Raw genomic sequence first — 25,384 nt, 5'->3', positions numbered from 1 at the left:
GCTGCCGTCTGCTTCAGTTCTTTCCCCCTATTCTATGTTGGCGTTCTTCTTCTGAGTTTCACCTCTGCAATCTCCGTGCCTCTCTCTCTCTACTGGTTTTCTGCACTTTCTTCTTCCCTGTTCTGCAGATTTTATATGCAAAAAATGAAAGCAAAGACCGAATTAAAGGCAGTCCTGCTGGTTTATGGTTTTTCGTTTTTCCTGCGCTTTATCCCTTTTTTTTTTCTCCTCCTTTGTCCCGTTTTCTGTGTTTTCTTTCTCTCCCTCTCTGGTAACTGAGATGGATGAAGACAACGGTACTGCAGCTTCTGCGCACAGCCGGTGGTCACTGCTTCTGGGGACAGTGAAAACGATGGCCACGCCGGTTGATGATCTCTGTTCCTTTTCTTTCCTTCTGCTGATGCTCTCTGTGGAGATGATGAGGGAGACGGCGATGAAAACGTGCTATGCATGGTTGAGTTCACGCCCCTGCCTCTGTGTTTTTCTGCTTTTGACAGTGGCGTTCTGCTTTCTTTTTTCTTTCGTTCCTCTCCTTTTCTTTTTTTTTTCTCTCCTCTTTCGTGTCCTCTTTCTCTCTCTTTTTTTCGTCCTCCTCCTCTCTTTTTTTTCTGTAACTTCGTTCCTGTGAAGACTTTCACAGTCGAAAAGATGAACCCCTGCTCTCTGCGTTTTTCCCTTCTCTCTCTTACTGCCAGCCTCTCTTGCGTTTTTTTGTCTTTCTTTTCTCGTTTTTTCCTCCTCCTCTAGGTCAGCAGTCGAGGCTTCTATATAGCCTATACAAGGCTTTATTTAGGAAACAAATATTACATTAACTCTAGGGTGTAATCTCGGGTGAGCAGAAATAGGAAACCAAAATATTTTGATTCTGATTTTGTGATCATATCTGATTTCTTTCAAGTTTTATTTTTTAGAGGATGATGTGGCTCCTTTCTTTCCTTCCATAGCTGGGACTATGAAGCCAGCTGCTCCCTTTGAAATGAGGCAATAAAAACGTGGTTGCAGCTCCAAAAATCAGGTGTGATGATAAAGGAAAACAACAGGAATTTGCAGAGAAAAAAGGAAAGAACTCAGCCGGGAAGGTTTGTGCAGGAAAGAAATCAGACGGGGGAGGGGTCGTTCTCAAAATGACAATCGTAAAAATGAGAGCAAAACGTGATCAGCTCTCCTATTTTCCTTTTCTGATGAGAGCAAAATGTGATCAGCTTCCCTATTTTCCTTTTCTGATCGAATCTCTGTTCTTCAATTTCTTCATCCGGCAAAATTTCTTTCTAATTTTATCTTCAATCAACTTTCTTGTTTTAGCACCTTTTCCATTTGGTCCTTGGTCTAAAAAAAAGATTCAAATTAGCCTGCAACTGGTCTTCAAACTTTAAGCATCTTGCAATTGTGTCCCTGCAAACTTGGGAAAAAACCTTTCTTGCGGCAGGAATCCCTAAGATAACTGTTTGTAATATATTGTCGATTTAGTTGAATGTTTTCCCTAAGATTTGTCGCACGTGTACGGCGTTTCGACGATCATCCTCCACACTCATATGTGTGTATCTATTTGGCAAATATGAAGAGACAAGGAATTCTTGTCTCTTATTAGTGAAAAATATGGAATGGAGTCGCCATCTAGTATTATGGTCACTAGGAACCCTAACTGGTCTCAGAGATCGGGTACGGAGACTGGTTGCGTAAAGGGAAGGTATTAGCACCTCAAATACGCCCTACCCAAGGTAAGCTGCATTGTTTTATTGTCTGATAAAAACTAAGGTCTCGTTGTGTTTTCTAATTTTTGGTTTGTCAATGGTTTAAGAAAAGTCCTCCTCGGTAAGGAGGTCCTTATCTTATCGGGTAAAAATCTACTCGTTCTAACGTCAAATAAGAAAAACTACCTTTTTAATATCGGGAGTACATTTTACGTGTAAATTTGTAATCCCGGATATTAAAAGAAAACAAAATAAATTTTTTTAGAATTTTTGAAATATTGGTCAAGTTCTCGTGATTTTAATAAACTGGTTATTAAAGCCAAAAATGCATGCTAAAACATTTTGTTTGTTTTTTGAAGTTTTCTTTGTTGTATGAAAATACAATAGTTTTTTTAGCTTTGAGAGACTTGGCCGTATGCATGAAAACAAAAACATGTTTTTTTTTATGTTTTGACAAAAACCGGGTATTTTAATACTGGATTTGTATCTTTACGATAAAAAAATACAGACCGATATTAATCAAAATGGCGTAAAAAAATACAAAGGAAAATCATAATTTTTGAAAATATTTTATTTTTTTAAAATGGAACTGGGCCGGACCCGGCCCAATTATGTGAGCTGGGCCTGTATTGGCCCAGCTACAAGGCTGGACTCAGCCCAGCCGCGTGGTCTGGGCTAATGTTCCAGCCCAAAACGAACAAAAGTGCGCACAGTAACCAGCCAAAATATAATTAGCTAGTTACTGTGCTGTGCACAGTAACTAGCTAATTAATCTTCATTTGCTGCAGAACGTGAATTGCTCACGTTCTGCATGCAAATGAAGATGAACAAATAAAAACGGCAGAGGAGGGGAGAAAGTTACCTGGAGCGGGAAAGCACGGTTGTGGTCGTCAGCGGTGGTGGAAGGTGGCCGGGGCAGCGGCTGTCTTTCCTTCTCTCCTCTGCTTCGCTGTGTTGTTTTCTTCCTCTGTTTTTTTGTTCCCTTTGTCAACAATGTCCCCTCTCTGCAGCGGCTTCGTGGAGGTGCTAGTGGCGGCGGCCTGGGGAGCTGATTCTGGCCGGTCGACGGTTCCCTCTTCTCCGCGTGTTTTTCTGCTGTCTTTCTCCTCTCTGTTTCTGTTTTCATTTCCTCGTTTCTGTTTGGTTGCTTCTCTCTCTAGTCTGCTGTGAGATGGCTGTAATGGCTGACCTCCTCTCCTTTGTTCCTTCTCCTCCCCCTCCTCCTCTCGTCTTCTTCCCCTGTTCCTTCTCTAAAATTTTGCCGCCCCCCCTGGTTTCCTTTTTTTTTCTTTTCTCCCCCCTCCTCATTCTTCTGCGCGTTCCTTTGTATTTATAGGCAGTTGGGGAGAGGTTCGCCATACCCTGTTCAAGTGCAGGGCATGGGTCTCCGTCTCATTTTTCTTCCATAATGCTTGCAGGGTATGGTTGTGTGGGTATGGGTCATGCGGGCTTTTTGGGCAAGTGGGGTGGAGAGAGAGAGCGGGAAAAATGATTTAAAATCTTCTTCTTCCCTGCCTCTGCATGCGCAGGGAAGAAGGAGAACAGTGCCGTTCAAAACGACACTGTTTCAGTGTTCTTTTTTTTTAAAAAAAAAAAGAAATGTAATTTGGAAGAACCTAAAAATGGATTATGACAAGATTAACAACATAAATCCATCATAATTATTAAAGTTAGTCGCTTCACAAGTTCAAATATCACAACTTTGGTTTTGATAGCAAACTTAGCCATATATTGGTCTAGAATAATAACTTAGAGTCCGCTCTAACAATCAAACTAAACAATCATAGGAAATAAGCATAGAAAAACATTCATACTCATCATATAAACTGAAAAGATAGAATAAATCTCACAGTTTTTTTGAAATTCGAAGGTTTTTGTATCCTTTCAATCAAGAAAAATTACTTAGCCTTGCATGTCTATTGAAAAACTAATGAATAAAATATATGAGAACATAATTTCTGGTATAGGAGAAAAGAGTGGGGTTTTCTTCTTCTTTCTAGCTGCCTCATCCTTTTCTTTCTCTCTTTCTTTTTATTTGATAGGAAATCCTAATCCCCACATTCCTCCAAACCATTTTTACTCTCCTAAAAAATATAAAAATAGTCCTTTACAAAGTAAACAATCTACATTTAAGTAAGTTGGACTTATTGCTTCACAAAACCTGTCTATGGTAGAATTTATAGGTTGTCTTAGAAAAATCATATCTCTCTAATATGAGCTCTTTGAATAGGTTGAAATTTGGTAGGTTGATATTTATCTGAGTCACGAATCCAACAAAATTGAGTTTGCATCAAATGGACTTCTCTACCTCAAGATATTCAAGTTAGAATCACCAAAGATCAAAACTGGCAGAATGCAATACTTTTCTTTGAAAGCTGTGATTTCCTTCTTTTTTTTCTTGCCATATACTTATAGAAGGGTATGGATGTTAGCTTTCTAATGCCACTAGAATCACTTCATTTCGACCTTTACAACTCAAGTTCTGCATAAAACATCGATCAAAGGTTAAATCTGCCAATATTCGACGCGAGATGAAACATGGTCTGAATTTTATCTCTAATTTACTCATTTTAGAATTTCACATCCAAAAGTGCCTTTAAAATATAAAAGAAATATTATCAAGGTATTTTATATATAGAACATGAACAAAATGCTAGGTAAATATGGGTAAAACTATCGAATTGTTAGAGATTAATAGAAATCATATCTTAGGACTTCATTTAATAACTTAAGTTTTTAGGTTGAGATGGTTATTTGACATGATATCAAAGCCTTGATGACCAAGTGATCATGAGTTTGAATTTCATCATCCCCATTTAATTGATAAAAATTAAGCACAAAATAGTGTGAGTCTATACAAGTTTCAAGCCCAAATAACTTTCACTTGAGGGGGTATGTTAAAGAATAATATAAATCATATCTTGGGACCTCATCTAATAGCTTAAACTTTTAGGTTGAGAAGATTCTTTGATATTAGGTTTGCGTCTTAGTTAGCAAAAGGGAAAGACCCTTCATCGAAAATCACATGTCTTGAAACAAATATCTTGCAAATGGATTTATCAAGACATTTAAATCCTTAATGAGAGTTGCTATAATCAATGAAGACACAACGTTTAGATCTGAAGTCAAGTTTGTTGCAATTGAATGGGTGAAGAAAAGGAAAACAAGCACACCCAAAAAAATTTAGAGATGAAAAATCAGGAGCATGTTTGTAGAGTTTTTCAAATGGTGAAAAACTAAGAGGGGTGGTGGGAAGGAAATTAATGAGATATGTGGCCATGAGAAAAACATTATCCCAATAGGTGTGAGGAACATGACTATGGGATAAGAGTAAGAGGCCCGTTTCAACGATGTGACGGTGTTTTCGTTCAACGAATCTATTTTGTTGGGACATATGAGGGCATGAGATTCGGTGTTGAATGCCAATATTTGCAAACTATGTGTGAAGAGAGCGATATTTCTCATCCCAATCAGTTTGTACAGAGTTTATCTTACAATTAAATTGGCATTCAACAAGTTTTTGAAATGAACAAAAAATTTGCATGACACTTGATTTGTTAGGGATTAGAAATAACCATATAAATTTGCTAAAATGATCAACAAACGAAACATAGTATTTATTGCCATTGGTTGACATGCTAGGAGATGGATTCCAAACATTGGAGAAAATTAATTCAAGAGGATGATTAGAGATTGATTGAGAACTAGAAAAAGGAAGGCGATGACTTTTTCCTTTTGATAAGCCGTGTTGCTACCCAATTTTTGACCCATGTTTTGATAAATTTCAAAAATAAAAAATAAAAAAATAAAGGTTTATATGTGACGATAACATAGAGCATGAGGGCTAATATTAAGGAAGCAATATGTCAAGGAGATAATTACTGAATCATATATAATTACTGCAATATAAAATACCATAGATATATGATTTGATTCGTGCTGGTTATGGAAAATAATCATTGCAATAAAAAATACCATATATATATGATTTGTTGGTGCTGGTTATAGAAGATAATCTTTGCAATGATAACATCTAACTCTATGGGATTTATTTCTTGTTTTTTTGCTAGAGATTATTGATAGGGTGTGGGGGCAATGATGCCCGCGGTATAATAAATTGGTATTATTAATATTTTTTTAATATCCCTTAAGCAATTTAATATCTATAAATATATGTTATGTAATCGTATTCGACATATAATGAAAATAGAAACTCCTCGTTCATATGAAAGTAAACACAATGTCAAAATATGTTAAATTTTATGTTCTTTTAGTTTCTTTCATATTACAATATTGATCGATAACTGTTGTAGATATTTCAATACATAATATGGAACTATTAACACCTGTAATATGAATCTGTCATATTATCTTATTTTATCATTTAGAAAATTCATCGGAATCAAAATGAATTCCCTTGCATCTTCAGACTTTGGTCTTATATAAAACAAATATAAATTAAAAGAAAAGGAAAACACCTCCCTCTCTCTGTCTCTCTTCCTTCGTTCTACCACCAAACACGTACACATAATAATACATATATCAAGACAACATGCCTGTCGATACTTCATCACTTCCATGCCAAGGCCAAACTGTCTGTGTCACCGGGGCTGGTGGCTTCATTGCTTCATGGATTGTTAAACTTCTTCTAGAGAAAGGTTACTCTGTTAAATTGCTTTGTTATATATTTTCAAATTTTGTCATGGAGAGTTAGGAAGAGGATTATTGGGTCCTAAATCCTAATCTCATGCAATTATATGCTACAGTACTTGTTTGTCTAATTGTAGTGCTTAATGAGCTAGTGAATATTAATATTTTGTAGAAAAAAACCTACCAAGTTTGTAGAAAGAATTAATTGTGCTGTGTTTTTTTATTATTATTAATCTTGAATATTAATATTTTGTATTGCAATGCATTTGCAGGTGTTCAGATGAGAAGAACCCAAGAAAACAACCCTACAAGTTCACAAACCAGAAGATCAAGGATCTGGGCATCGAATTCACCCCAGTAAAACAGTGCTTGTATGAATCTGTTAAGAGCTTGCAGGAAAAGGGTCACCTTCCAATCCCAAAACAAGCTAAAAATGGGTCCGTTGTCAGAATCTCCAAATATTAATTCCGATTTTAACTATCACCTAAACAATATCTAGCAGTATGATGGTGATACCCTGTCGAATCCAAGAGAAATTTTAGCTAAGTCTATGAAGCACTGAAATTAAAAAAATTAAGACAAGGGAGTATGAATAAGACAGAAATCAGAAAAGCAATGAAATTTGGAAAACTTAAAAGGTAATTACTATATATTTTGTTATCTTAGTTCAAAGGGTTATACGATCATAGAAGTGAAATGACTATCCTTTCAATTCAAATAAATAAACTTAATTTCTCTTAAAACTAAGAGAAATCATGAAGATTAATAATAAATAAATTAGACTAAGTTTTTAACTCTTTATCATCAAGCAAATTCAATATTGAGAAACAATTCTCATTCACTCGATAATAACTTTAAGAGCACATCAACCATTCAAAAGCTTGAATAATTAAACATGATTCATTCCTCCTTAATAAATTAAAGTGACAGAATTTATCTACTTCTTGTTCTAGTTACTAATACCAATTATGAATGGAAAAATACTAAAAATATATATGCTATCTCAAAAAGATTTAACAAGCATGAACAAAAATTAATACCATAAAAAATGATAAAATCCACAAGAAACGGATATTGTGACCACGTACAAGATATAAGAAACTTGAGTGCTTGTGTTGAGAATAGTGGAGAGTCGGGATGGGTGGTTGACTGCAGTTTGGGAGGGGAGAGGTGGGATGGGAAAGAAGAAGAAGGAGAAACAGATGAAGAGAGTGTCGGCAGATAGGGTGGGTATATAATGGTTTTTTCCGATGGAATCACCGACGGATTAATTCCATCGGTGATTCCGTCGGTGACAGTGCCACGTCACTGTACAACTATCTCAGTTTGAATCCCTCGGTCATTCCGTCGGTAAAATCATCTGAAAAAACTCCACGTCACCACGCCGTTGCATCTTTCCAGACAAACTGTATACTCCGTCGGAGAAACGGTCGGTATATACCGACAAAATATTTCTGTCGGTATATACCGACCGTTTCTCCGACGGAGCTAGGCCGTCGGTATATACCGACAGATTTTGAGACGGAATTAATTACCGACGGAATTTGTCCGTCGGTAATTCCGTTGGTTTTCTTCGGTTTTCTGGTAGTGGATGTTGTCGTTGATGAATCTTGCTGGAGTGATCTTGAGTTCTGCAAGAACACCAAGGTATTTAATTAATAACATGTGATGATGATTGATTAACATAATTAAATAGCTCCTAATTAGAGCACGGATCGGCCATAAAATCAACATGATATAAAATATATGCTAATTAATCACGTGTCATGATAATTGATTAACATAAATATTATTGTGCCCACATACACTTGGGTTACTCAAAGCATACAGAGTAGGTGTAAATAAAAATATCCCTAAGATATGGTGATGTAATTTCATTATTCCTTGCGTCATAGGGCTTACTGCATCTTGAAATCCTAATTGCTTATCCTTCACATCTTGATGTAAGTTCATCTTGGAATTGCAGAATTGGTATTGCTATGGAAAGACTGTGGCAGAACAGGATGCGTGGGATGTGGCTAGGAAGAAAGGAGTTGACCTAGTGGTGGTGATCCTAGTGTCGGTGCTTGGACCATTGTTGCAACCCACTGTCAATGCTAGCATCGGTCACGTCCTCAAGTACGTAACCGGCTCAGCCAAGACATATGCTAACTCTGTTAAAGCTTATGTGCATGTTAGGGATGTGGCCCTACCCCACATTTTAGAGTGTGTTTGGTATTGCGATAGCTGTTGTGGTTGGAGTTTGAAAAAAATTGTTTTATAAAAAGTATTTTTAGTTGAGGTTGGTTTGAAAAAATATATGTTTGGTTAAAACTGTGGTTGAAATTGAGGTTGAACAAAAAGTAGTTTAATGTGTTTGGTTAAGAATGCTTTTGAAATTAAGGTTATAAAATGATTTAAAAATATATATATTAATATTTATGATTTTTAATTTAAATATTGTAAATTTAACTATTGCTATTACATCATGAAATAAATCATACTTTATATAAAAAAAATTTATTGTTCCATTAAACTATCTACAATTCCATTACATACAAAATTCATCCGACAAGAACTACAGTTTCCATGATTCTTTGAGCGTGCAATAAAATTAGGTAAAATATTAAAAGGAATAAAATTGAAATTACAGTACGAATAAATTTAATTCACCTTAAACTAATTTTTTTAAAAAAAAATATTGTTCACATTCACGTGAACAATGCGAGTGAAATTAATTAACTGCACTGGTTTTTCAAAAAAAAAATGTTAACTGGCTTTTTGAAAAAAAATAAATAAATAAACTGTTCATGTACAATGCGAGTGAATTATATTTCACTCGCACTGTTCGCTGCTTTTTTGAAGAAAACAAAATTCGCACTGTTCACTTTAGTGAACAGTGCGAAGGCTGCACCATGCTGCACTGTTCACTGAAGAGTGCAGCATGGTGCAGCCGCAAGAAGAAGGTAATACCTGCTTTCATTTTCCAGCGTTTCAAACGCATAATTTGGTGGGACCCATGAATAGTAATTTAAGCAAAACGCAGACGCAACAACGTAGACAAACACTCTCTTAGTCTTCGAGACACCTTCCGCCTCCGGCCGTTACATTTTTACGTGATTACTAACCTATTTTTCTTTCATGGTCCTTTCCAGATTTTTCTTCAAATCTTCATTAGCAAAATTATATTATGATTTTAAGAAACAATATATTTGCACAAGATAGTCAATTTAAGGCTTGTATATTTTTTACTTTCTCGTTGACATTTGATATATATATATATATATAAAGCAACTTAGTGCAATGAATGTTGGAAGATTTTGTACAATAATATTTAAATTAAAGAATAAAATCCCTTTCCCATCAGATTCTGATTCTGTGTGATTCTCTCTTTCTTTATTTAACCTGCAGAAAAAAAGGCATCGTGATAAGAGATCTATCCTAAAATATAGGAGATTTGATGCTGTAAATAATATCCCTCGCATCCCATCAGATTTACTATTTAACATAGGACTCCCCATTAGTCGGTTGCCCGCCAGATTAGGAACAATTCTCGCCTTCCAGCTTGCATCAGAGTTTTCGTATTGATAAAGATCTCCTTTAGTCTTGTGACCTTCGTAAGCGTTGTAGCTCTGAATGTTTAGATGAATTATTGAATTTAAAAGTTTTATTTATATAAATTTTTGTTATTATTTATACTCACAGTTCATCGACAAATATTTTAGCGATAGGTTCATGGACGAAAATAGTCTGTCAAAAAAGCTTTTGTTAGTAATTTATGGTCTATTAGTGAGTCCGTCGTTAATAAATTTATCAATGGATTAAAAGGCAGACAAAGCGCGCAAAATAAATAAATTACCCACTTCATTATGTCAGTATTTCCCCTGGGAAGTTCGTCATATAACCGACAAAATACCATATGCAATTTCGTCAGTGTTTTTATTTGTCTATCAGTATATCCGTCGGTAAAAATAGCATATCACCAACAGAATATCATCTGTAATTCCATCAAAGAGTTAACAATAGAAGTGACATTTACAATATTTTTTTTCCAAATCTTTGGAATATACCGACGGATATGGTCCATCAGTAATCCCGTCAGTAATATTTTAAAAAATATATATTGAACAAAAGTAGAAAAATAATTAAAATCAAATAAATTAAAAGAAATTAAAATAATATAAAAATTAAATATTTGTTACAAATTTAAACATTTATACGTTCAAATATAATAAATCTAAAATAGAGGCGCTGCTGGAGGAGGAGGAGGTTGGTCGTTGCTGGGACCATGGGGTCAATCGGAAAGAGCACATGAACCAGTCATGTGTGATCTCGTCTCCATTACCACTCAGCGAAGTTTTTTATAATCCGTAGTGAGTCATTTATATTTTTCATTAAGATGGGTCGTTTGATCCTATACTCGTTAGTCTAACATCGCCTTGAACTCGGGAGTTTGAGTGCTTGAAACCGACTACGAGCATCCAACGATCAAAACACTACGGGTCGAAAATTTTTGATAGTGTTTGTAATGCGGTGGTGTAAGGTGTTTTTTAATAAGAAATAAAAAAAAATATTTTTTCAGATTTTATTTTTATTTTTAACATTAATATATTAAAATTATAAAAAATATATAAATTTAAAATTTCTTCCAAGAAAAACCCAATTCAAAAAATATTTTAAAAAATAGATGAGACCATAACGTCAAACAACTATGGTTGGTGTACCGAGTAAAAGATCATGTCCTTTGATGGAAATGCTGGTCTAAATAAAAAACAAACGTTCAATAAAAAAGAAAAAGAAAAAGAAAAAGAGACGAGGTCAATCAGTGGGAAAAGAAGAGAACTGGACGTAAGAAATTGTCGAAGATATGAAAATATTTTTGAAGTTACTCGGAAGAGAAGGACTCTCAGGATCAACCATTAATAATTGATGTGATTGGGTCTTTCTTTATACATGCAAGAAACAAGAAACATGGATAGATTATATATATCTATATGATTTGACCAAAAGGTAAACGTTGATGGTCATGAGCATTGTTGAATAGGGAAATTAAAAAAAAAGAAAAAAACATGCATGGTGCACATATGATATATAGATTCAACTATGCATTTCCATAATCAATTAATGTATTTTGTTTTGTAATTATCCGAGAAAAACTATGATATATATGACCATTTTTTTTTATCTAATCCAAATAATAATAATAATAATAATAATAAAGGTAAGGTAAAAACAAACATAGTAATATCCTTGGAGATTTCATTATTTCGATACATTCATCTATTAATAGTTAAGTTTGATGTAAACGCCAAAGAAGAACAAGAGAACCGGAGACTGGTCAAAAACAACATGCATGCACTTTTGGTCCAAAAAATACATACATAAAACAATAAGTTTTCCATGTAAGATTTATTAGTAGCTTATTACATTTTTTCCCCACCAGATTCTTTGCTGGTTTACTTGTATTAATTAATCAGTGGACATTCATTTACTGGTCAACTTTCTTAAGAGACATGATTCACATGGGGTTCGAGAAAAGTATGCTTACAAGAACATGATATCGTAATCAATGTGCTATGATAGTGTTTAGAATTATAATAAATAATAATTTTGAAAGTTTCTTTTGTTTGAAAATATATTAAAATAATATATATATTTTTTAAAAAAAAATTTTAATATTAGTACATTAAAACAATTAAAAAACATTTTAAAAATTATAATTTAAAACAAAAAAAATTATAATAACCAAATATTCTTTAACATGAACACTTGTCATCCATGAGATCCTTTCCCTCTCTCCCCTTCCAAAACAAATTAAATTAAGTACTGCTTTCTACTTGTGATCTACAACCATTTAATGGGTCGTTGTGTATAATATATTTTCATTTCTTAATTTATTAGTAGCTTATAATTACATTTTGGTCAAAAACAGCATGCACGTTCGGTCAAAAAAACACATTTACAAAACAATCAGGATTCCACACACGGTGCTGACGATTCCTATCACAAAAACTCAGTCACAAACCTCAAGGAAAGAAAAATAATGGAAAGAGAGAATCTCTCTTTGGTAAATATTTACCGGTAGTGGGTGAGGAAGGTAACTCTAAACCTTAATTATAAATACATCCACTCCACCACTTCTTTCCTTGTAGCATCCGCTTCCTAAATCAAGAGAAAAGGAAAACACCTCCCTCTCTCTGTCTCTCTTCCTTCGTTCTACGACCAAACACGCACACATAATAATACACATATCAAAACAACATGCCTGTCGATACTTCATCACTTCCATGCCAAGGCCAAACTGTCTGTGTCACCGGGGCTGGTGGCTTCATTGCTTCATGGATTGTTAAACTTCTTCTAGAGAAAGGTTACTCTGTTAAAGGAACTGTGAGGAACCCAGGTTAGTTTATAATAATTAAGCACTTGGTTTCTTTCCCTTTTCTTTTTCTGTTCTTAAGATTGTGTTAATTTAATGCTCTGTATTTGTGTGGGTATACACAGCTGATCCCAAGAATTCCCATTTGAGGGAGCTTGAGGGAGCTCAAGAATGATTAACTTTATGCAAGGCTGATCTCCTTGATTATGAGTCTCTTAAAGAGGCTATTCAAGGGTGTGATGGAGTTTTCCATACTGCTTCTCCTGTCACAGACGATCCAGTATGTTTCCTTTTTTTCTTTTCTTTTCGGTTCATTGGTAGTAAAAATCTTGTTTGGATGTGAGAATTTTAAGAAAAGAAAATAAAAACATCTTCAAATTTGGTTTTGATGATGGGATGATTTTGTGTTACAATACTTGAAGGAGCAAATGCTGGAGCCAGCAGTGAATGGAACCAAGAATGTGATCATGGCAGCAGCTGAGGCCAAAGTCCGACGAGTGGTTTTCACGTCTTCAATTGGTACTGTGTACATGGACCCCAATAGGAGCCCTGATGTTGTCGTTGATGAATCTTGCTGGAGTGATCTTGAGTTCTGCAAGAACACCAAGGTATTTAATTAATAACATGTGATGATGATTGATTAACATAATTAAATAGCTCCTGATTAGAGCACGGATTAGCTCCTGATTAAGATGTGCTATGATAGTGTTTAGAATTATAATAAATAATAATTTTGAAAGTTTCTCTTGTTTGAAAATATATTAAAATAATATATATATTTTAAAATTTATTTTTAATATTAGTACATTAAAACAATTAAAAAACATTTAAAAAAATTATAATTTAAAACAAAAAAAATTATAATAACCAAATATTCTTTAATTAACATGAACACTTGTCATCCATGAGATCCTTTCCCTCTCTCCTTCCAAAACAAATTAAATTAAGTACTGCTCTCTACTTGTGATCTACAACCATTTAATGGGTCGTTGTGTATAATATATTTTCATTTCTTAATTTATTAGTAGCTTATAATTACATTTTGGTCAAAAATTACAGCATGCACGTTTGGTCAAAAAAACACATGTACAAAACAATCAGGGTTCCACACACGGTGCTGACGATTCATATCACAAAAACTCAGTCACAAACCTCAAGGAATGAACGAGTCAAGGAGACTCGGGAAATGTTACATGAAGCAGCGGCTCTGGGATTGGGAATCTACCAAGATCTTATAGGGTATGAAGCGGGAGTTCGGGGGAACATTGACAGAGAAGTAGACGAGTGGACATCAGCCAATCAATTGTAAGTTCCTCACCCTACTAAGTTTGATCAGTCTTGGTCTTGCTATATCTATGAATATCTTTGCTTGGAACAGTTGTGGGTTGGGTATGTTGAACAAACGAATTTCCATCCGGAATAGGTTGCTCAACAGTAATGTTGGCATCTGCTTTTTATTAGAAACAAAAAAAGATAACTGCTGCGATTCCTTCATCAGAAATCTGTGGAATGTTGTAACTGTTAAATGGGCTTTTCTAGAGTCTGTTGGCAAATCAGGAGGGATCATAGTGATGTGGGATAGCTCTATCTTTGAGGTTAATTCCATAGAATTTGGGGGCCAATGGATCAGCCTAAGCGGCAAACATGTTAATTCTTCCTTTAACTGCATGGTAGTTGGTGTATATGCTGCATCTTCTGTGTAAGATCGTGTTAAGCTGTGGGAAGACATCACCACTCTGAAGTTTGCCTTTGAATTACCAATGGTTGTGATAGGTGATTTCAATGAAACTCTTCATGCTCATGAGAGAAGTAGCGGCTATATTAATTCAGGGTCAGCTGCTCTCCGTAAATTCCTATCCGATTGTGCTCTGATTGAATTCAAACTGCAGAGCAGCCGCTTCACTTGGTTTAGGGGGAGTTCCATGAGCTGTATCGATAGGGCCTTTGCATCTCCAGAGTTCCACCTTCAATTTCCATTCTTATCACTCTGCCGCTACCCTAGGGGGATGTCTGATCACTGTCAATTGCTTCTTCAGACACCAAAGGTTGATTGGGGATGGAAGCCTTTCCGCTTCCTTAACTGTTGGTTGTCACACCCTTCATTCTTAGCTAATTTTCAGATCCTCTGGTCTGATAGCTGCAAGGAATTTCCAGGGGACTATAGATTGGTAAAGAAACTAGGAACTTTGGGGAAAAAACTGAGACAATGGAACAAATCCACTTTCGGTAATCAAAATACAAAACTTGAAGACATTCAGAACTCCATCACAACCATCGAAGATATAAGCGAGGTGCGCCTCTTGTCTGAGACTGAAAAAACAAAGCTTAAGAATCTGAACTCTGAGCTTTGGGAGGTTAGCAGGAAGGTTGAGGATATTTGGAGACAGAAATCCCGCCAAAATTGGTGTAAAATGGGGGATAAAAACACCTGTTTCTTCCACCTTTCGGCAAGTTTGAGGAATGGCCGCAACCACATTAGCAAAATTGAACTGAATGATACATTTTTAGTCTCTCCAAATGACATCAAAGAGGGTGCTGTCAACTTCTTCTCAACTCTGTTTGCCAAGCCACAATGCAAAAGAATTGAAATGGGAGGCTCGGGATTCTCTAAAATCTCAGAAGCAAAATCAGTTTGGCTAGAAAGATTACCTTCATTGGAGGAAGTGAAGCAAGCTGTATGGGATTGTGACGGTTCAAAAGCCCCCGGTCCTGACGGGTTCACCTTCTCCTTCTATAAAAAGACATGGAATCTTATCAGCTCCGACATCTTCATGATGGTCATAGAATTTTTCAGAACAGGTAAATTACCAAAGGGGATTGGCTCATCCTTTGTAACATTGATTCCGAAGACTAAGGGGTCGTGCAGATTCTCCCAATTTCGGCCGATTAGTTTGATTCATGGGTTATATAAAATAGTGGCAAAACTATTGTCCACTAGGCTCAAAAGCATCTTGCCAGATGTGATAAGTGTAAACCAGTCTGCTTTCATTGCTGGGCGTCAGATTCTAGATGGGTTCATGATAGCAAACGAGGTTGTCCATGCTATTCGCAGCAAGAAGGACCACGGGTTTTTGCTAAAGGTAGATTTTCATAAAGCCTTCGACTCGATTTTGTTGGAGCATATCGATTCTACTATGTGCTATATGGGTTTCGGCTCTCATTGGAGGAAACTAATTTCTGAATGTTTGTCCACATCTAAATTGGCCATCCTCATAAACGGCTCTCCTAGCAAAGAATTCAGTGTGGAGAAGGGTCTCAGGCAAGGGGACCCCCTCTCTCCTTTCCTATTTGACATAGCAGTTTAGGGGCTAACGGTTTTATTCAATAGGGCATCTGATTCGGGTTACTTCAAAGGCTTGCAGACTTTTCCAGGGCATCACATAACCCATTTGCAATATGCAGATGACACTTTGATTTTCCTGCCAAATGATTATTCCTCTCTTCTGGATGCCAAGAGGATCCTTTGCTGGTTTGAGATCATTTCCGGACTGAAAGTTAATTTCTATAAGAGCTCACTTATAGGAATTAATTTGGACAATGAATACACTTCAAGTCTGGCTAACGCAATTTATTGTCGCAGTGACACTTTCCCAGTCACATACCTTGGGCTGCCTCTTGGTGCTAACCCAACTAGGCTCTCCACTTGGAAACCGGTATTGTCAACAATCAGAGCAAAGTTAAGAAATGGAAAGGGAAGTTTCTGAGCGTGGTTGGGAGAATATGTCTTATTAAATCTGTCTTAAACTCTCTACCTTTATACTACATGTCTGTTTTTACTATGCCAAAGGGCATTACAAAGGCTATATCCTCCATCAATCGTTGTTTTCTCTGGAACGGTACCTCAAATTCACATGGTATTTGCAAGGTTGCTTGGCACAAGGTAATTAAGAGTAAGCCCCTTGGAGGTCTCGGGTTGGGTTCTATTCACAACAAAAATCTGGCTCTGATGTTTAAATGGCTCTGGAACCTTGATAAAAGAGTGGTAGGAGGTTGGCAAGATCTTATCCTACGAAAGCACCGGCCATACTTCGTAAATGGCCTTCCTGTGTTTGCAGGCTCTTTATCTCCAACTTGGCGTGGCATGGTATCTGCAATTTCCTTAAATCACAGCATATCCGCTCCCCTCCAATCCAATGTCGGGTTCAGGGTGGGCGATGGGAGAAACATCAGGTTCTGGTCTGATTCCTGGCTAGGCCACGCAGCCCCTCTCTAGTTCATGTTTCCTAGGCTTTACAACCTCTCCCTGCAGCAATATTTAAGCATTGCAGAAGTTCATAACCCAAGTGATAACTCAATCAATCTTTCTTGGAGAAGACCCCTTCGATCCCATGAGCTCTGCATACGGGAAAGCTTGATAGCAGAAGTGGAACGTGGTCTAGTCTTCTCTGATGGTGAAGACAGCAAGATTTGGAAATCCCACAGCTCCAACGTTTACACAGTCTCCTCAGGGTGCCATCTTCTTGATGGTTTAATTGTTTCAACAAACCTTCACTCCCCAACTCTGCTTTGGAAAGGGTTTGCGCCTCCGAAAATAGATGTGTTCATATGGCTTCTCCTAAACGGCAGTGTTTGCACAAAAGATTTCTTAGCTAAGAGAAGAATCATCAATTATGAGGAAGCTCTTTGCCCTTTCTGCTGCAAGGAGATTGAGACTATACATCATCTCTTCCATCTCTGTCCTACATCTTGGTCTCTCTAGGGTAGACTCTTTAGTTGGTTTGGGTGTGTAGGCTGTCTGCCAAAAGACCCAAATCATAACCTTCAGGAATGGTCCGGCCTGTTAAAAGGAAATTTTCAACGTCAAGCAATTACCCTTCTTTGTAAAGGATTATACTGGTCAATTTGGATAGTGCGCAACAATATGATCTTCGACTCCAAAACTCCAGACTGGGATGTGGTTTTTGACCTCACCTTTCATCGGTTGGCCTTTTGGTTGAAGTCCTCTGTTAAAAATTTCAGTTACACAGGCTCCGATCTTTATAGAAATCCTGAATGTATCATGAACTGGACTAACTAGTCGGGGTTGTAAATTCCTCGCCCTCTTTATGTTTTAATTTCCCCCTGTAATCTTCCTTATTGCAGCCCTCATCTTCTTAATGGGGTCGCCTTATTTATAATATACTCGATTACTATCAAAAAAAAAAACAAACCTCAAGGAATGAAAAATAATGGAAAGAGAGAATCTCCACCACCACTTTGGTAAATATTTACCGGTAGTGGGTGAGGAAGGTAACTCTAAACCTTAATTAATTATAAATACATCCACTCCCCCACTTCTTTCCTTGTAGCATCCACCTCCTAAATCAAGAGAAAAGGAAAACACCTCCCTCTCTCTGTCATATACATATAGAAATGTATGGATGTTAGCTTTCTAATGCCACTGGAATCACTTCATTTCGACCTCTACAACTCAAGTTCTGCAAAAAAAATCGATTAGAGGTTAAATTTGTCAATATTCGACGCGAGATGGAACATTGTCTGAATTTTATCTCTAAATTACTCATTTTAGAATTTCACATCCGAAAGTGCCTTTAAAATATAAAAGAAATATTTTCAACGTATTTTATATATAAAACATGAACAAAATTCTAGGTAAATGTGGGTAAAACTATCGAATTATTAGAGAATAATAAAAATCATATTTTAGAACCTCATCTAATAGCTTAAGCTTTTAGATTGAGATGGTTCTTTGATATTGGGTTTGCATCTAAGTTAGCAAAAGGGAAAGACCCTTCATCGAAGATCACATGTCTTGAAACAAATATCTTGCAAATGGATCTATCAAGACATTTAAATCCTCAATGAGAGTTGCTATAATCAATGAAGACACAACATTTACATCTGAAGTCAAGTTTGTTGCGATTGAATGGGTGAAGAAAAGGAAAACAAGCACACCCAAAAAAATTTAGAGATGAAAAATCAGGAGCATGTTTGTAGAGTTTTTCAAATGGTGAAAAGCTAAGATGGGTGGTGGGAAGGAAATTAATGAGATATGTGGCCATGAGAAAAACATTATCCCAATAGGTGTGAGGAACATGACTATGGGATAAAAGTGAGAGGCCCGTTTCAACGATGTGACGGTGTTTCCATTCAACGAATCCATTTTGTTGGGACATATGAGGGCATGAGATTCGGTGTTAAATGCCAATATTTGCAAACTATGTGTGAAGAGAGCGATACTTCTCATCCCAATCAGTTTGTACAGATTTTATCTTACAATTAAATTGGCATTCAACAAGTTTTTGAAATGAGCAAAAAATTTGCATGACACTTGATTTGTTAGGGATTGGAAATAACCATATAAATTTGCTAAAATGATCAACAAACGAAACATAGTATTTATTGCCATTGGTTGACATGCTAGGAGATGGATTCAAACATTGGAGAAAATTAATTCAAGAGGATGATTAGAGATTGATTGAGAACTAGAAAAAGGAAGGCGATGACTTTTTTTCTTTTGATAAGCCGAACAAATACCCAAAATTTTATTAGACAAAGTAGGTAAAGAGAATTTGGAAACAAGATGCCAGATAATTTGATAGGAAGGATGTCCCATTCGGCAATGCCAGACATCAAGAGGTGCTCGTTGAGATAAGTATGTTTGAGGATGGTTTATTGGTGACATGGAGGTCAGAAAGATGTAGAGGTTGTCTTTAGGTTTATCGTGCAAAAGAACTCTCCCTGTTGCCTTGTCCTTCACCAAAAAAGAAGAAGAGTGAAATTCAAGATAAACATTATTATCACTCATAAATTGGCTAACAGAAATAAAATTCTTCTTAATCTGAGGTACATGCAGTAACTTATTTAAAATAAAAGAATTTGTAAGGGTTGAAAGAGTGGTGAAACCAATATTTTTTATAGGTAAACCTGCCCCGTCGCTGACATGAATGTAGTCGTTTCCAAGATAAGGTTCTGATCGCACATACAAGTTGCTGAAGTTGTTGGTGAGGTGGTTTGTTGAACCAATATCCAGATACCAGTTGGTATCATGTTGTGTTGAGGGAGATGTCATATAAGCCACCATATTAGAAAGAGTGCCTTGGTAGGCATGATCGAACCTACAATAACATTGAATGACGGTGTGGCCAGTTGTTCCACAAACTTGGCATTGTGGTTTTAGGTTGGAGGAGTAGTTTGTAGGTGGGCCTCTTCCTCTATTTCCACGTCCCCTTCCTCTGTTGTTGGAACCATGGGACTGGTTCGGAGGGAAGCATTGCCGCTGTGGATATTTTCCACCGCGCGACCTGTAGTCATTCTTTGGGGCCACGTTCACTAAGCCAACAGAGGTGTCAATGGCAATTTGTTGCTGCTCTAATCGTAACTCAAACACAAGAAGATTCTTAAACATATCTTCTAAAGTCATTCTATCAATTTGAGTGGAAATTGACGTGGCAATAGCATCATAAGAAGTATCGAGACCACCAAAAAGGTAAGCTGTAAATTCATGGTTTTGAAGGGGTTATCTGAGAATGATCTCATTATTTGAAAGTAATCAGAAATTGACAAGTTACCTTTCTTGGTGCATGCAAAAAATTACCGAGTTTGTATGGTGTGGGTAGAGGAGTGAGACGCGAACATTCTCTCGAGAGCTACCCAGACTTCTCTTGAAGTTGTGAGGCCAACCATTTGTGCCAGGATATTCTCGGATAAGTAGGAAACCAGTGCACTTAGAACAACCTGATTTTGATCATACTAGGTAATGTAGTTGGGATATGATATCTCAGTGGGATCGGTTTGGGAGGTTGCTGCTTCAAGATTAGGAATGGTGGGGCCAGGACTAGAGATGATTCCATCAACGAACCCAAACAGACGTTGACCACGTAGATAGGGGACTATTTGAGTTTTCCAAAGAAGGTAATTATCCTTGGTAAGTTTAATTGTGACAAGGCTATGGATGTTGATGGGAGTAATCGAGTTTGAAGGAGACGAGGCCATATTGGTGGATCGAAAAACAGAGGTTATGTTAAGCTCTGATACCATGTCAGAGAACCATCTCAACCTAAAAGCTTAAGCTATTAAATGAGCTCTCAAGATATGATTTATATTATTCTATAACACGAATAATATGGTTGTATCATGAATCTCAAGGGTTTTTTTATATTTATCTAAAATAATTTAGTTTTCAAATATGCTTAGGTTATACAGTGGATCCATAGATTAGCTCAATTAAACTCTTTGATAACTATACAAATGGTATCATATCATGCACACATATGGATTAAAAAAAACATACAGTAATAAAAAAAAATAAAAAAAAATAAAAAAAAATTAAATACAATCATAACATAGAAAACCATCACAAGCCCACAAACATTAAAAAAATGAATATAATCAATAAGTGCATTTAAGTGAAGTACATTCTCCTTTCGTTTTGTTCAAAGTTGTAAAAAGATAAAAGCATAAACATATTAATTTGGATTAATCTGGTGTGTGTATATATTGTTGTAGTTTGTAGCTCTTAAGAAGATATATTGTGTTTTTGCTAGAGATTATTGATAGGTTGAGCATGTGGGGGCAATGCCCTAGCGGTACAATAAATTAGTATTATTAAAAAATTCTCTAATATCCTTTAAACAATTTAGAGTCTATTATATATATATATATATATATATAATGAAAATAAAAACTCTTGTGGATGTAAATACAATGTCCAACCACGATTAAATTTTATATTCTTTCTAGTTTCTTTCATTTTACAATATTATCGATAACTGTTGTAGATATTTCAATACATAATATGGAACTATTAACACCTCTGATATGAATCCGTCATGTTATCTTATTTTATCAGTTAGAAAATTCTTCGGAATCAAAATGAATTCCCTTGCATCTTCAGACTTTGGTCTTATATAAAACAAATATAAATCAAGAGAAAAGGAAAACACCTCCCTCTCTCTGTCTCTCTTCCTTCGTTCTACCACCAAACACGTACACATAATAATACATAATATTATCGATAACTGTTGTAGATATTTCAATACATAATATGGAACTATTAACACCTCTGATATGAATCCGTCATGTTATCTTATTTTATCAGTTAGAAAATTCTTCGGAATCAAAATGAATTCCCTTGCATCTTCAGACTTTGGTCTTATATAAAACAAATATAAATCAAGAGAAAAGGAAAACACCTCCCTCTCTCTGTCTCTCTTCCTTCGTTCTACCACCAAACACGTACACATAATAATACATATATCAAGACAACATGCCTGTCGATACTTCATCACTTCCATGCCAAGGCCAAACTGTCTGTGTCACCGGGGCTGGTGGCTTCATTGCTTCATGGATTGTTAAACTTCTTCTAGAGAAAGGTTACTCTGTTAAAGGAACTGTGAGGAACCCAGGTTAGTTTATAATAATTAAGCACTTGGTTTCTTTCCCTTTCTTTTTCTGTTCTTAAGATTGTGTTAATTTAATGCTTTGTATTTGTGTTGGTATACACAGCTGATCCCAAGAATTCCCATTTGAGGGAGCTTGAAGGAGCTCAAGAAAGATTAACTTTATGCAAGGCTGATCTTCTTGATTATGAGTCTCTTAAAGAGGCTATTCAAGGGTGTGATGGAGTTTTCCATACTGCTTCTCCTCTCACAGACGATCCAGTATGTTTCCTTTTTTTCTTTTCTTTTCGGTTCATTGGCAGTAAAAATCTTGTTTGGATGCTGAGAATTTTAAGAAAAGAAAATAAAAACATCACTTGGACTTCCAAGGACAAATTTTAGGCTAGCCGGTAAATTTAAGTACGGATGTCACCGACAAATGTTAGTAAAAGATTCCGTACATTTTTTTAAGTTTTTTTTCGTAATTTCATGAGGCAAAGTATGTTTTCTTCAAGTTTGGTTTTGATAATGAGATGATTTTGTGTTACAATACTTGAAGGAGCAAATGGTGGAGCCAGCAGTGAATGGATCCAAGAATGTGATCATGGCAGCATCTGAGGCCAAAGTCCGACGAGTGGTTTTCACGTCTTCAATTGGTACTGTGTACATGGACCCCAATAGGAGCCCTGATGTTGTCGTTGATGAATCTTGCTGGAGTGATCTTGAGTATTGCAAGAACACCAAGGTATTTAATTAATAACATGTGATGATTAACATAATTAAATAGCTCCTAATTAATTGGAGCACTCAAAGCATACAGAGTAGGTGTAAATAAGAATATCTCTAAGATATCGTGATGTAAGTTCATTATTCCTTGCGTCATAGGGCTTACTGCATCTTGAAATCCTAATTGCCTGTCCTTCACATCTTGATGTAAGTTCATCTCTTGGAATTTCAGAATTGGTATTGCTATGGAAAGACTGTGGCAGAACAGGTTGCATGGGATGTGGCTAAGAAGAAAGGAGTTGACCTAGTGGTGGTGAACCCAGTGGTGGTGCTTGGACCATTGTTGCAACCCACTGTCAATGCTAGCATCCTTCACATCCTCAAGTACCTAACCGGCTCAGCCAAGACATATGCTAACGCTGTTCAAGCTTATGTGCATGTTAGGGATGTGGCGGTAGCCCACATTTTAGTCTTCGAGACACCTTCTGCCTCCGGCCGTTACATTTGCTTTGAGAAAATGCTTCACCGTGGAGAGGTTGTGGAAATCCTTGCAAAGTTCTTCCCGGAGTATCCCATCCCCACCAAGTAAGTTCTTATGATTTTGAATAATTTTGAAAAGAATTTTTTGAACGCAAAACAAACACAAATTTTTAAGTGATTACCCGATTTTTCTTGAAATCTTCATTAGCAAAATTATATTATGATTTTAAGAAACAATATATTTGCACAAGATAGTCAATTTAAGGCTTGTATATTTTTTACTTTCTCGTTGACATTTGGTATATATATAAAGCAACTTAGTGCAATGAATGTTGGAAGATTTTGTACAATAATATTTAAATTAAAGAATAAAATCCTCACTTCCTGTTGCATGACAGTTTTCTGATACTTCATCCCTATTCATGCCCAAAATAAGAAAATAAATGAAGAAAAGGGTTTTCTGTCCTTATTATAAATATACTAAAAAAAACATTGCAGATCGCTGCCTTATTTTACTATTATTTTTTTGGTTTGTTATCGTGGGGCAATTGTTGTCCCAATTTTGACTTGTATGATAATCTTAACCAAAAATCATGAAAAATCGAATCCCCCGTGGCATAATTTTTTGAATCATCAGCAAAAGGGTACTCACCAACCCCATCGTCTTTGTCATATTTGGACCAAAATGGGTTCTCTACGTACGATTGGTACTGCACAAAGTTATTGGATCACAAGTTAAATCTTGCTTTGTTATGTATTTTCAAATTTTGTCATGGAGAGTTAGGAAGAGGATTATTGGGTCCTAATTCCTAATCTCATGCAATTATATGCTACAGTACTTGTTTGTCTAATTGTTAATGAACTAGTGAATATTAATATTTTGTAGAAAAAAACCTACCAAGTTTGTAGAAAGAATTAATTGTGCTGTGTTTTTTTTTATTATTAATCTTGAATATTAATATTTTGTATTGCAATGCATTTGCAGGTGTTCAGATGAGAAGAACCCAAGAAAACAACCCTACAAGTTCACAAACCAGAAGATCAAGGATCTGGGCATCGAATTCACCCCAGTGAAACAGTGTCTGTATGAAACTGTTAAGAGCTTGCAGGAAAAGGGTCACCTTCCAATCCCAAAACAAGCTAAAGATGGGTCCGTTGTCAGAATCTCCAAATATTAATTCTGATTTTAACTATCACCTAAACAATATCTAGTAGTATGATGGTGATACCCTGTCGAATCCAAGAGAAATTTTAGCTAAGTCTATGAAGCACTGAAATTAAGAAAAGACAAGGGAGTATGAATAAGACAGAAATAAGAAAAGCAATGAAATCTGGAAATAAGAATATCTCTAAGATATCGTGATGTAAGTTCATTATTCCTTGCGTCATAGGGCTTACTGCATCTTGAAATCCTAATTGCCTATCCTTGATGTAAGTTCATCATGGAATTGCAGAATTGGTATTGCTATGGAAAGACTGTGGCAGAACAGGTTGCATGGTATTATAGAATGTATCTAATTAAAAAATATTATAGTCATACTCTTGTGTTATAACCTCCACCATTAGTATTGTATATTGCCCTACACATATATATAGAAAAGGTTGGCTAACCAATAGGTTAAGCCTCCCAATTATTCTCAACTTGGTATCAGATTCTTCTGTCGTCATAACTCTTCTCTCCCTCTCCCCCTACAGCCAGCCTCCTTTCTCCCTCTCCTAAATGGACTCTACTACTGCTGCCACCTTCTCCCCGCACCAAACTGGCGGTGCAGCCCAACCAGCCTGCCCCTTAGAAGCTACTGTCGCTAGTTCTTTCTCCCACCAGCAGCAGCCCCAACCTGCAGAGCAGAACCATGGTTCCTTCTCCCATGTTTCTGTTGTACCTCTTCACATCATGGGGACAACAACTCCTTCTATCATTGCGTTGTCCAACACTCATCAAGTGGTCTCATTGAAGCTTACGACCACCAACTATCTCTATTGGCGAATGCAAATAAAGCCATATTTTATTGGTCAAGGTGTTTTCTACTTTGTTGATGGCTCAATGTCGTGTCCTCCCTCTCATGTTTCTGACTATTCTGATGGCTCTTCTTCGGCAATCAACCCCTCTTTTCTCTGTTGGAAGCAACAAGATCAGCTTATTTTAAACGCGTTACTCTCCT

At 36.2% G+C, this 25,384-nt stretch overlaps 1 protein-coding gene across 13 annotated transcripts in view; it reads left to right on the top strand.

Moving 5' to 3' along the window:
• LOC112325957 (cinnamoyl-CoA reductase 1) overlaps nt 1-25,384 on the top strand; it is a 163,856-nt gene that overhangs the window by 94,783 nt on the left and 43,689 nt on the right. For 2 of the 13 annotated variants that reach the window (XM_052455740.1, XM_052455731.1), the window contains exons 3-5: nt 22,576-22,761; nt 22,975-23,327; nt 24,208-24,566. The exons of 3 other annotated variants lie outside the window; for them this stretch is intronic. In XM_052455740.1, the coding sequence (XP_052311700.1) occupies nt 22,576-22,761; nt 22,975-23,327; nt 24,208-24,400 (732 nt within the window). In that variant the 3' untranslated portion in view covers nt 24,401-24,566. Of the gene's footprint in view, nt 1-6,151; nt 6,350-6,613; nt 7,007-12,486; nt 12,721-12,821; nt 12,977-21,774; nt 22,044-22,143; nt 22,299-22,575; nt 22,762-22,974; nt 23,328-24,207; nt 24,567-25,384 lie in introns of those variants that run through there. 8 more of the 13 variants (XM_052455737.1, XM_006368867.3, XM_052455742.1 and 5 more) reach the window with 8 other exon arrangements.

Source organism: Populus trichocarpa, chromosome 1, assembly GCF_000002775.5.
Source record: "Populus trichocarpa isolate Nisqually-1 chromosome 1, P.trichocarpa_v4.1, whole genome shotgun sequence".
NCBI lineage: Eukaryota > Viridiplantae > Streptophyta > Magnoliopsida > Malpighiales > Salicaceae > Populus > Populus trichocarpa.
The sequence above is the reverse complement of the archived record's forward strand: the minus strand, read 5'-3'. Positions and strand labels throughout refer to the sequence as shown.